Source organism: Eublepharis macularius, chromosome 14 (genome assembly GCF_028583425.1).
Source record: "Eublepharis macularius isolate TG4126 chromosome 14, MPM_Emac_v1.0, whole genome shotgun sequence".
NCBI classification, from domain to species: Eukaryota; Metazoa; Chordata; class Lepidosauria; order Squamata; family Eublepharidae; genus Eublepharis; species Eublepharis macularius.
Genome location: NC_072803.1, coordinates 60,653,257 through 60,666,700, shown reverse-complemented (window position 1 = coordinate 60,666,700; position 13,444 = coordinate 60,653,257). Strand labels below are relative to the sequence as shown.

Genomic DNA, 13,444 nt, shown 5'->3' with positions numbered 1-13,444 from the left:
AACTTCTAGAAGCTCTCTCAGCCCCACCCACCTCACAGGGTGTTTGTTGTTGTGGGGATAATAATAACATACTTTGTAAACCGCTCTGAGTGGGTGTTAAGTTGTCCTGAAGGGCGGTACATAAATCGAATGTTGTTATTTTGAATCAGCCCTGTGTCAGCAGAGTCCAGAGTCCCTGGGGCACTGCCGACACCACATGGGCCGCTGTGACCATCCAGGACAGCAACCAACTGGGAAATTCCTGGGCAAGTTAGAGGGCTGTTCTGCCCCTGTGAAAAGCCACAAAGCCCCCAGACTTGGTGGGTTTCCTTGCTGTCCTCCTCCACGTTTTCCCCACCGTCTCTCTCTATCCTGCTCCAGGGACCTGATTCAGGAGGGAGGGAGAGATGGACAGACTCACCTGAGTGCAAACACGAAGCACAATATTATTAGAGACAATAAGAACGAGGATGCTGCGGTAGAAAAGAGCAAGAGGCCAGTAGCCTCTTATGAAAATGTGTGAGTCTTATGAGCTTTCGTGAGCCACAGCCTTCTTCTTCAGATACAGCACCAGGATGCCCTAGACATGATTGCAAAACTATTCTTGATTTTCAAATCACATCTCCAGATTTGGAATTCGTTTTGGAACCTTGTGAGGTTCCTGGAAACCTCGGCAACTATCAGCATTCGATGGGCCCGTTGGGTCACCTGTTGGCTCAGATGAAATGGCATCCGTCATTGGAAGTAGGAGGTACATCTGGTGTACGACTGAATAGCGGTACGACATAATTGCCCTTGTAAAAGCCCAAAGGCGGGGGAAACTGAAACAATATTTAGAAAAAAAATGGGACGTGAAAGGAGGACTGTGGCAGTTTGAGAATTATTAATTTGTGATTTTATAAAGGGGAGAGAGAAGTAACTTTACCATTAATGGGGAAATTTAGTCATTAATTAATCTAAGCTAACACTATTATTAAGAAGATTGTATTAAAAATAGATAGGTTAAACAGTCAGGAATAGAATGGATATATTAGAGAATCTGGGGGCCAAGCTACAAGTGACGAATGACACTTGAACGGCAAGTGTATTTCTCCCTGTTCACTTGCCCTCCACTCAATCCACTTGCCATTCAAGTGTCATTTGTCACTTGTAGCTTGGCCCTGAGATACAGAATAATTTGAACATGCTTAGAATAAGGGATACAATATATATAAGATTTAGAAGAATATAGTTAAAAATAATTTAAACGATAAGATGGGTTAAGGGTTGGAAAGCTGTTGGAAGTCAATAAGGAGGGGGGGAAGGGTGGGGGTTGTTATAATTTAGGTAATATGGGGAATTTATGTAAAATTTATGTACTCATCAATAAATTTTTTTTTTAAAAAAAGTAAAAGCCCAAAGGCAAAACAAACGCAGCTAGCAGTTTGTTACTGATGATTTACCTCACACTATTATGCCATTAATGAACATTTGTAATTGGATTGTTATTCATGTTATTGTATTTAGTATTTAGTATTGATTGCAAGTATTTTGTACGATTTATTCAATGCACTTTGCACTGCCAGAATAACTTCGCTGTGCGACGTGTAATAATAATTTGATGCCTCATGACGCCCGCCGTATAAAGCTGATGTCCACAATCAAACACCCAGACACAGACAGGCCCATTGAGGAACGGGGACTGCAGCAGTAAGATGTGGTTATCCCTTCTTTAGCAGGGCTGCTTCTCCAGTCAAGCCAGTCCCTTCCTGGGAGTTCATGTCACCACTGGCCGGGTCTAGGGATCCCAGACCCCTGTGGGGGCGGGGGATCCCCTGCTCCCCCACCCCACCCCCACTTCCCTAACCAGTGTGGGGGGGTGCACCTTCCCTGCGGGTTCCCCCACAGCGCTGCGCACTCTTGTGCGCAGCAGCCACCAGGATCGGGCCCGTTTTGGCCCGGATCAGGGCCGCTGTGGAGCACGGGAATGCTCCTGCACTCTGCAGCGCCTGAAAATGGGCATGATCCACCGCAAAACGGGCTCGTTTTCGGGCACTGTGGAGTGCAGAAGAGCTCCTGTGCTCTGCAGAGCCCCCAAACGGGCCCATTTTGGCGCAGATTGGGCCCGTTTTCAGGCGCTGTGGAGCACAGGAGCACTCCTGCGCTCCACAGTGCCTCAAAAACAGGCCAGATCGCGCTGAAATGGGCCTGTTTTCAGGCACTGCGGAGCGCAGAAGCACTCCTGCACTCTGCAGCACCTCAAAAATGGGCCAGTTTCAGCACGGATTGGGACCGTTTTGAGCCCCTGTGGAGCCTGGACGTGCTCTCAGGGGCTGCGCGATGATGTCACTTCTGAAATGATGTCATTGTGCCTGTGGGGGCACGTGTGCTTTGCGCGTGCGTCCCCCTCTCCCCAAAGGTAAGTGCCAGGCCCTATACCCCGCCTGGAGGTTGAGGGGGCCTGGCAACCCTAACCAGGTCTCAGGGGCTTGGCTGGTTCTGGACATCAGTGGCACAGGTCCAGGAATTGAGGGGCTGTGCCTTGCTTGGGGCAACAAAAAGCCTTGAACCTGTTTGCCCAGCCCCGTTTGCCAGGCTCTGAGACTTGGGGCGTTTCCACACATCTTACCTGCCTGCGGAATATCGCATGAAAGACCTGGAAGACAGTGTCAGGAAGAAATTGCGCCAGGAAAACGCTGTGACATGGAAGAAATTGTGCCAGGAAGACGCTGTTACCTGGGAGTTTTGTGCAAAATCACTCAAAACTCCTGGATAACAGCATCTTCCTGGCGTGATTTTGCAGGAGCAGATGCTGTCTTCCGGGTCTTTCACGCGATGTTCCGCAGGCAGGTAAGACATGTGGAATCAGACTGGATCTGGGTTTGGGCAGCCTCGTGAAAGATGCCCCGCCCACATGCAAACATGCTGTCCCCATGCTTATGCACATCCATGCATCCACACATACATACATGCTTGCCTGGAGCGGGCAAAGAAACCTGGCAATGCTACTGTGCTCCCTCCATTCCAGCTGAGGCAGCGTTTCGCCTGCCGGTATTCAAGCAAGAGGCTTTGTACCAGATTAAGGAGAGGCTATTGGACTGGCTTGCTTCCTATGGAAGTGTTGAGTTGTAAACAAGAGGGAGATAACTTCTGAGGCAGATTTACTAAGAATAACTTCTGAGGAAGGTGAACTACGAAATGGGTTTACGTCTAGATGCTCATCAGCTCATCCTACAACATTACAGAAGCTGTTTTGTAATATCGCAAGAATGGGACATTCCTACATCTGTGATACAAGATTACATCACTTCTTGGGATATTTTTCTGCCATTGATGGAATATGTTAGTATTACATGTCATTTTATGATATAATCTAGTCGCCATAAATCACATTCACCTGGGATGGTGGGATACTTCATGGTCCACCATCACCTCCACGGCTCCACCTGAAAAATATAAAAGGAGAGAGATCATTATTCAACTTTGATATGAACAGAACGCTTACCTGTTGAATTTCGGTTTTCACCTTCCTTGGCATCACTGTCTATAAAAGAGAAGAATATACATTTTTGGACTGTTATATATGAAAAGTCTGGTACCTCTTATTTGGCTGCCTTTAATATTGCATTGTAAGATTTCATTGACTATTTAATCGACTATAAGGTATTTTTGTATATTTAAATTATTATAAGTATTTATTAGAGCGCTTGTCACTTTACACACTATATATTTTCTAAAAATTTTCATATAGAATATCAGTATTACTTGTACTTCCAGTTGTGGTTTTACCACCCCATGGTTTGATTTCTGTACTAGGGATCATAGATCCAGAGGAGTTAGCAGTGTTAGTCTGTAGTAGCAAAATCGAAAAGAGTCCAGTAGCACCTTTAAGACTAACCAACTTTACTGTAGCAGAATCTTTCAAGAATCACAGTTCTCTTCGTCAGATGCGTGCTGACGAAAAGATCTCCACGCATCTGACAAAGAAAACTGTGATTCTCAAAAGCTTATGCTACAGTCAAGTTGGTTAGTCTTAAAGGTGCTACTGGACTCTTTTTTATTGTACTGGGGATGCCTCTTGCATTGTTTATCCCTCCATTCAAGCAGCAAGTGGGACATTTCTCAGAGATCTTTGCATTTTGGAGGGGGAGCATCAGGACAGGAAAGAGCTGCACGTCGCTCTGTTACGCAAGAGTCCTGCGATTTTGACTTCTCCCTGCGGCTGGCCAGAGCCATCTGGCCCAGTTGTTCCAATGCCTGCAGGAACAAATGGGCCAGATGGCTCTGGCCAGCAGCAGGGAGCCCAGCCTTAGAAACAGGAACTCTGATGGTACCAACGTAGGACTCCAGCCTTGAGGCTAGGTTGCCAACCTCCAGGTGGTGGCTGGAGATCTCCTGCCACCACCTGGCTACACCTGCCCCCCAGACTACAGAGATCAGTTTCCCTAGAGAGAATGGCTGCTTTGGAGGGAGGATTCTAGTTTTAACCTCAACTGGAATGGAAGCCGGAGCATCTGCTGGTAGTCATGTCCTGCCATCATTTCCTTTCACCCCCATGCTCCCATTGGCTTTCCTTGGCTGTGCAATGTAAGCTTTGTGGCCAGGGCAGTGCTCTCTGTTTTTGCTTATGCTGCTCTATAAAGTACCTTAAAGGTAAAGGTAGCCCCCTGTGCAAGCACCAAGTCATTACTGACCCATCAGGTGACATTGCATCATGACATTTTCTCAGCAGACTTTTTGTTATGGGGTGATTTGCCATTGTCTTCCCCAGTCATCTACCCAGGAAACTGGGTTCTCATTTTACTGACCTTGGAAGGATGGAAGGCTGAGTCAACCTTGAGCCGGCTACCTGAACCCGGCTCCTGCCAGGATCGAACTCAGGTCGTGAGCAGAGCTTGGGCTGCAGTACTGCCGCTTACCGCTCTGCGCCACGGGGCTCTTCATAAAGTACCTTACACACCTTATTTCAAAGGCTAGTTGTTGCTATTGATTGCAAAAAAAGTTCCTCTAACATTTTCCAGTTTGACCAGGCACGAGTTGGTTGGGGGATCAAGGAGGTCCAGGCCGAGTTTGTGTTGTGGTGACCTCTGAATAAGGATAGCCAGGGTCTGGGGCTGAAATGGGTTTTTCTTTTCAAAACTCTATTCTGCTGCGAAGCTCGGTGACATTGACCAGTCACTCTCAGCCTAACCTCAGGGTCGTTGTGAGGATAAAATGGGGGAGAGCGGGCCCTGTGTGTGCCACTCTGAGTCTCAGGAAGGAAGGAAGGGATAAAAATGGAGTCGACGTTCAGACAAATGACCCCGTTTCTCCTATTATTCCCCCCCCCCTTTCTGCAGATGATCCCTCCAGACCAAGAACTTCTAGTCTGGTATGGAAATTCCCACAACACTTTCCTGGGCATCCCAGGAGTGCTGGGCCTAGAAGAGGAGCAGAAGAAGAATAAGCATGGTAAGTTGAAACGATGTGGGCAGAAAAGCAAAATTCATTAGGACAATAAAATAATATGCACATTGGGATAGATTCAGTTGGGTTCATAACTCGATAAGTCAGCTTTCGGGTTGCAGGGAGCTCTTCCTCAGTTTTGCAAAGTGGAGAACAGGTATTCTTTAATGAGGCTACAGTGGGAAGCCCTCATCTGCCAGGCTTCGAAGAGCCTGGAGTCCAAATCAGAAGTGACTGTGAGATGAATGTACTGAAATCCCACTCTGCTTTCATTGTGTAGAAAGCAAGGGAGGGTGTCTGATTTTATAGTCCAAAAAAGGTGCATGGTGCAGTAGGCTTTGATGGCACTAAAGTATTAGTGATGTAAGGTTGCCAACTCCAGGATAGGAAATTCCTGGAGATATGGGGTGGAGTTTGGGGAGGGGCTTAGCAGGTTGTGGGGCCATACGGTCTGCCTTATGAAGCTGCTGTTTGCTCCAGGGGGATGGGATGCCGGCCTTCATATTTAAATATTGAAAATGGGTTGGATCCTATGGCTCCATTTGGCCAGCAAAAGGCTTTTCCTTTGGAAGAAGGAACCTCTCCACCAGGTCTTTTTTTCTGGGAAAAGAGGTGTTGGAACTCAGTGGGTTGCCCTGGGAGAAAATGGTCACATGGCTGGTGGCCCCACCCCCTGGCCTCCAGACAGCGGGGAGTTTAGATTGCCCTCGGTGGCGCGGAGGGCAATCTCAACTCCCCTCTCTCTGGAGATCAGGGGGCGGGGCCACCAGCCATGTGACCATTTTCAAGAGGTTCCGGAACTCCGTTCCACCGCGTTCCTGCTGGAAAAAAGCCCTGCTCTCCACCATGCGAGAGGGCTTTGCATCAGGGAAGCCCCCTTCAAGCTGGAGGAAAGGGCCTTTACTGGTGGAACAATCCTCAGGATCCAATCCAATGGGCCGGCCACAGCCCCGTAATTGTACAGTGGTGTAAGGACGGAGCCCCTTGGCAACTTGTCGTCCTACCCTGCTATGCAGCAGAGGCCTGGCCAGAAGCCTCACACACACACACACACACACACCACACCGTGGCTGATGTCTTCTGCTTGCACAAGGCTCTGTGCTGCCAACGTTCTCAAAACTTATTTTGAAGCTCATATTCTCTGTTACTTATCATTAATGTATAACTAGGCCACAGAAATCATCATTTTCATTTTAAAAAAATATTATTCCTCTTATTATGTTCTTATTCGAATTATTGCTGTGTTCTCTTTGTGTGACCGGATCAATGTATTATATATATGCTTAATCTATCGATTTAGAATGCACAATTAATATCAAACAGACTAACAGTAAAGTTAAATACTGAAACTAACAACAAAATATGTCAAATATTGTGTGGTAGAATATAATGTTGAATATGAAATGTTTAAAGTTCCACTTATGTTGAATCTCACTTCAAAAAAAACCCTAGAAATGAGTTATCAAATACATTTAGAAGGATCCTCTCTCGTTCTTTCTTTTCTTCCTTAAAAATGGAAGTGAGGGAGAGGACAGAGTAAAAGTATGTTGTCCAGTTATCTCATATATTCTGATTATATCTTTCATGTAGCTCAAATCTATTACTATATATTCTGTGTACTTTTTCTGATGTAGTCTAATGTACTTTGTATAAGGTTCTACGCACTTTCAATTGCTATTTTTATTTCTTTTTAAAATAAAATTTATATACAGGAAAAAATCCAGTGTAAAGGAGTTAGCTACCCCAAGCAAAAAAAGAGCCTCTTGCCTATTCTCTTTCTCCCTTCTTGGCTTTTAGCACATTTGCCTAGGTGACTAATATAGGGACAAAACAGGGAGATAAATCTCTACAAGATTTAGGCCCAGGATCACTTGCAACAGCGCCTGTTACATCTCAAAGTGCACACATTTATTTATGTATTTTACAACCTTGCACCCCATTAAAGCACACACGCTTGTGATAGGGCTCTACAAGGAATTACAAATATGTGACTAAGTAACTGTCTTTTCTTTCAATATCTTTTGCGAAATTCATAAAAGAATTCCAATTAATACCTTCATGGATAAGATATGGCCACAGTCTGTTCTGAGGGCACTGTTGCGTTGTTCACAAGTTACAGTGAACGCACGTACAATCAGTGTGAAGTGTACACTTGATTGTTTTTTGTATGGGCATTGAGTAATTCTCATGTTAAAGCAAATGCAAGTAAAGCTGAACATGTGATACAAACCCCATATTTATCTAGGTACGGGTCCCCGGTTTCATTCATAAAGTGAATGCCTGTGGGTTTTTTCTTACAAAGAGATGATGCGTGTAGAGACAGGATGTGTACGTGTTTGCTGAAACGAGAACTGAGCGCATGGCTCTGGGCAACCGTGCGGCCCTTGAGAAGAGAGGGACAGCAGGCTATGCAGACAGGAGTAGCACAGCACCCTCTAGTGGCAAGCACAATGGCCAGGGCTTGGTGGAGCGCATCCAGCCAAGGGGGAAAGGGAGGGGAGGAAGCTCAGACAGGGACGTATAAATATTACCCTTATGGTAGTCGCTCAACAGAAAAGCTTGTCATCCCGGGCATGACATTTCTTTATCTCTTCTTTGCCATTCAGAGGACTTCCATGTGGCAGAGGCCGGTGCCAGCAGCACTGGGCGCATGCGCTGTGTCATCTGCCACCGTGGCTTCAATTCGCGCAGCAACCTCCGGTCCCACATGCGCATCCACACTCTGGACAAGCCCTTTGTCTGCCGTTTCTGCAACCGCCGCTTCAGCCAGTCCTCCACCCTTCGCAACCATGTGCGCCTCCACACCGGCGAGCGCCCGTACAAGTGCCAGGTCTGCCAAAGTGCCTACTCCCAGCTGGCCGGGCTTCGTGCCCATCAGAAGAGCGCCAGGCATCGGCCCCCCAACGCCTCCCTGCAGTCTCACTCGCACTCACCCTCGTTGCCGGTGCCGCACCCCACCTCCCTGGCTCACCACATCCCTACCATGGTGCTGTGATGATCACATAGTTTTGGCAACGCTGCTGCATTGTGAACTGCTTGGCACCAATCCGTTGGTGTGGGGAAAGGGGGCTGGGGATTCATGGCAAATCGTTTTAGCCGTGGCTACGAGCCATGACAGCTAAATGGAACCTCCATGTTCAGAAGCAGTGTACCTCTGAGAAAGACAGAGGCAAGCCATCACTTCCCCAACCTGCTTGGGAGGTTCCGAGTGGCTGTTTGGAAACAGAATGGACCTTTGGTCTGATCCAGAAGGGTGTTCTTATGGGGCGGCAGGAAGGGCAGAGGGGAGAGGGCTGAGCTCAGGTGAGGCACACCATTCCTGGTGGGGGGACGTCTTGGCATGTTTCATTTTACTTGGGGATACAAGGAAAGAAATCCAAAAACTCTTCCGAAGTGTCCGTCCAAAGTGTCCGTCCAGTGAAGCTATTTTCTTGCATTTTGTGGTAGGAGACCTGCAGGGCTGCCTGACCTCAGGAAGAATCACGGGGAGAATTTGGGGGAATGATGCAGTGGCAGAGAGAACCGGGTTAAAGCGATGCTGGGGAGAAACGGGGAAGAATAACAAAAAGTCTACACGATTCATTTGGGCATTATTCAGCAAGCTGCAACGATGACACAATTAAGCAGCCAGATTAATTGATTAAAAACATTTTGCTGGACTAAAGAAGTTCCTGGAACTTACAGGGTAGCAGCTTCAGAAAAAGGACTAATTATTTTAAATACAGAACTGCAGCAGCAGGGGGCATCTAAGAAGAGGCGTGTCCTCTTTCCCCCGCCCACACCCATGTAAGAGGGAATGCCTCTTCTGAAACGCTCTTAGAAGAGGCATTCCCCCCTCTTTCTCACACACAGGGTGGGATGCCTCTTCTGAGATGAGGCCTGCTGCAACATATGTGTGCATAGTCCAAACACAGGGAAAAGAAGCTATTCCTTCCTTCCTATGCGTGGAGCATTTTCCCTAGCTGGGCTACAAAATCAGAAATGAATCTGGGTAGGAGAATATCATCTTTGGGTGGGGGTCAGCAATGGAAAATGGGCATCCTGTCCCTCTCCCCTACCATTACTTTGGAAAATGCATACTCTTGTGGCTCTCATCTACAGAGACAACATCTAGTTTGGTCCTCTTGGCACACATTGGGACTGCTCAAGGTTTTTGAGAAAGATCTGCAAAGATCTCGGGGGAGGGTGAAGGAGGGAAAGGATGTTTGGTGTGGCAGAGACACAACAATCTATATTGGCGAAGGAAAGAAGTTGGTCATCTTTACAGTACATGGGTTAAGTTTAGGGGAGATAAGTGACGTATGCTTGAATGCTCTCTACAGAAGAATAAACAAACCCTGTTCATAGACAAAACAGTATGTTAGGTCGACTAGGCTAGGTGGATACTTTCTCCCAGGCCTGCTGCTTTTCCATACACGAGGCTTTGTTTTTGGTATCAGATAGGAAGGCAAAGAGAGATGATGATACAGAAAGGGCCAGATTCAAATCTTGCCTCTGCCATAAACTGACTACATGGCCTTAGGCAAGCCACTCTGTCTCCTCCCTGCCCCCTGTCTGCGTTATGAAAATAGTAACACTGACCTACTTTACAGGGCTGTTGTGAAACTCACCAAAAGCTGATGTGTGTCAAGTGCTTCGAATACGCACAGGCGAAATATATAGGTTATGTATTATTACTATTAGATGTGAGAGTATCCAAACTTATATTTCCTCTGTACATCCAGTTGGAAATGGTACAGTCCAGGAAAAACTTTATTGTGTGATTCTGATGAATGTACTGGGAATGCTGAAGACTTGGTGTCTCTCAGCCCACCCACATGACTGCTGATGGTCTCTGATTAATTTGTGAACACCTCCAAATTGACGTGTTTATTTTTCTCCTTCTGTCAAACATGCACAAGTGAAGGCTGTCAGTTCTATTTTGAGGACAGTCAACTTTTGCTGGCATCTCTCTGAATTTGCAAATCTTCCCATCTGAGACCCTCAGATTTGTGACCGCTGGTAGACCACTGAATTTGGGGCACTCACTCTAATGCTGAATCATGTGGTAAAACTTCTCCTGGACGGGGTGCTGGATATGGTGGTTTAGTTTTGGAGCACTCATTGGCTCACAAGCTATCTTGTCACACACACACACACCCCTCACCCAAAACCTTCATAGCACTCATCTGCTTTAAGCCTACAAAAGGAGGACATGGTTCAGATTTGCATGCTCCCATCTCCCTACCCCTTTCTTCCCTTCTCTCCTCCTGTGAAGCAAGCTAATAATTCACACTCTGTAGTTTGTTCGTGTCCTGATAGGTAAGACAGAAAACCAGAGTTTGTTCCCAATTTGCAATCGGGGTTTTGCAAGGGAAAGTATTGGTTTTCTAGCATCCAGATGGTAACTAATTCACTCGTAGTGCAAAAGAGATGAAAGGCTGGGAGAGAATGAGGTTGCACGAGCAAGCCTTGATGTACCTTCACGGTTTGTTTGCAGGGCACCAGATGAGGGTTTGGCATTGCCAACACAGCATATTGTAAAATACAGGTTTCTTTCTTTTTTGATCCTGATGATATTGATCATATCTATTCCAGTTTGTAATGAGAAGCTTTATAGAGTTGTCACAGAGAGTGTTCAAACTTCCAGGAAACGATGGTCACTTTAACCCTGTAAATACTTTGTGTAAAATGCTATTTACAAAACTTTGATATTATATATTATTTGACTGTATCATGTACACAGCTGTATATATCTTTGTACCTCTCTCGCTCTCTTGTATTCTAAATAAAAAACATTACTGCAATGGAAAACGGTTCCATTTTCAATCGTCTGCATCAGCTTGACGTCTCTCACTGGTGTGATGGTAAAGGAGGGGGTGAAACACGAATGTCCCCTGAGCTCCTTGGTGGTGGTGGCGAAGAGTGCCCTCAAGTCATAGCTGACTTATGGCGACCCGTGGCAGGGTTTTCACGGCAAGAGACTAACAGAGGTGGTTAGCCGTTGCCTGCCTCTGCAACCCTGGTCTTCGTTGGAGGTCTCCCATCCAATTACTAACCAAGGCCGACCCTGCTTAGCTTCTGAGATCTGATGAGATCAGGCTTACCCGGGCTATCTGGTCAAAGCGAGCTCCTTGGAGGGCGGGCGAAATAAAAATGCAATACATTGATAAAGTCTGCATGTCATTTTGAGGAGCTGCGGTTAGATGCTTCAAGATGTAGTTTAGCCTTAAAGGGCATTGGATGGGGGCGGGGGGAGCCACAGCATGAGGGAAGGGGAGATTATCTGATTGAAACCTCCTTCCAACATCTGATGTCCCTGGTAGATTTAATTTCCAGGGCTAGTAAGCATCCCCTGGTTTTGATTGAAAAGATGAGTCCACTGTCCTTATCAAGACCCCGCCACACACACACAGTTGCTACTGTATGGTAGGGGATCTAGTCATGGATTCCCAACATTATGTGATACCTTAGGGGTCAAACTACACAATACGAAGAAATCTAGAATGATCACCTGTCCTCAAAGGGTTCTTTTTTAAAAAAGCAACCCAGAACACCCCAAACTGGATCAGGGCCTTGCTGCTGAGAAGAGGTAATGTAACTCTTTCCCTCCATGCTGTTTCCTCAATTCAACACCACCCCCACCCCGTATATGCCCTGCAAGGGAAGAGATGTGTACCTTGGAGCATATTCCATTAGACATTGCATTGGGAGGCAGGAGATCTCTGGAGAAAATCTTATTATATTCAGCTTTGGTCCCCCTCCCACCTCCCCATGACACTCCTGGCCTTCCTCCCGCCCCCCCCCTCAAGCCACTTCCTCATGTCCGAATAGCACAGGAGGGAGTTCCCCCCCCCGTTTTTTCTGCTCCATGTGGAGTATTCTGTGGGGGCAGGCAGGAACCCCTCCATTCCTCGTGGAGACGTTCTGAGGCCATTTAGGCTCTCTTTTATTTTTTAACAACCATTTACTTTTCAACTGCAGAAACCTGTATGTCTAGCTTGGCCCCGAGTAGGAAATACTCACATCTGTGGTTCAGTGTAAGGCAGCGAGGGGTCCTTGGGTGGGGGGAATCGAGATCTAAACTCCTCACCCCATGCTGCTTCTTGCCTCACCTCCTGCCATTCCTTCTACATTCTCCTCAATGTACTATTAACATCATTATTCATCCGTTTATTGTTATTAATTTGGGGGCATGTCCTTTTTTCTTGTTTACAGGAAGTCCAGAAAGGGAGGCTGCCAGGCCTCCGGGGTCCCAAAAGACTCATGGGGAAGGACTAGTGATGTCACAGGGGTGGTGATCATCACTGCCACTAAGCGCAGGGGCGGCGCCAGGGTTTCTGGCCCCCATGGCCGCCCCTACATGTGCACACAGATAGTGTGCGAGCGTGCCCCCCAGACTGCATGATGATGTCACACGCAGCAAGCTGGCCCCATTGACTGGTGGGTGGCTGGGACGGTGCATGGAGGCTGCCCGCACTTCCAGTCAGGCACGGTGGGTGGCTGGGGAGGTTCCGCATGCCACCCCGGATGCCTGCCGTGCCTGGCCTGTGGCTGCTGCGCCCGGCCGGGGCCGTGTGTTGGTGGCAGCAGCGGCAGTGGTGGTGCAGGGCTGGCCGGCTGCACCAGCTGCGGGCCAGGCACGCCAGCTCCATGGCGCACACCTCTGCCCCCGGCACCCCCTCCGGCGCCTCAGTGCCCACGGCGCCCACCTCACTGCCTCAATGGTGGCGCCAGCCCTGACTAAGCGATGCCTCGGGGCTGATGATGTTATGGGGCGGAGTCTGGTGATGCCACATGGAAGAGTCGTAGCAATGGAACGTTTCATTTATCATTAGATACAGGTGAACAGTGTGAAGGTGTGTACAAAACTGATTACGTGGTGTTGAAGAGACTCACTATTCTCCACACAGCAAAATAAAATTGGAATTTAATTATGTGCAAACAATAAAATAAAGTTGCTTAATGCCAGATTATCGCATCCCACCTCCAATCTGCGTGTGGTGAAGTTTCTCAGAAATCTTAGAAAAGCCTGAGATTTCAACCTGCAGCCCCAAATCCC

The 13,444-nt window shown here is 47.4% G+C and overlaps 1 protein-coding gene across 1 annotated transcript in view; it reads left to right on the top strand.

Annotated features, from left to right (window-relative positions):
* Positions 1-8,398, top strand: part of PRDM12 (PR/SET domain 12) — a 35,897-nt gene extending 27,499 nt beyond the window's left edge. Inside the window, exons 4-5 of the mRNA XM_054998608.1 lie at positions 5,298-5,409; positions 8,010-8,398. Coding sequence (XP_054854583.1) covers positions 5,298-5,409; positions 8,010-8,398 — 501 coding nt within the window. The remainder of the gene's footprint in view (positions 1-5,297; positions 5,410-8,009) is intronic.
* Positions 8,399-13,444: the final 5,046 nt, after the last annotated feature.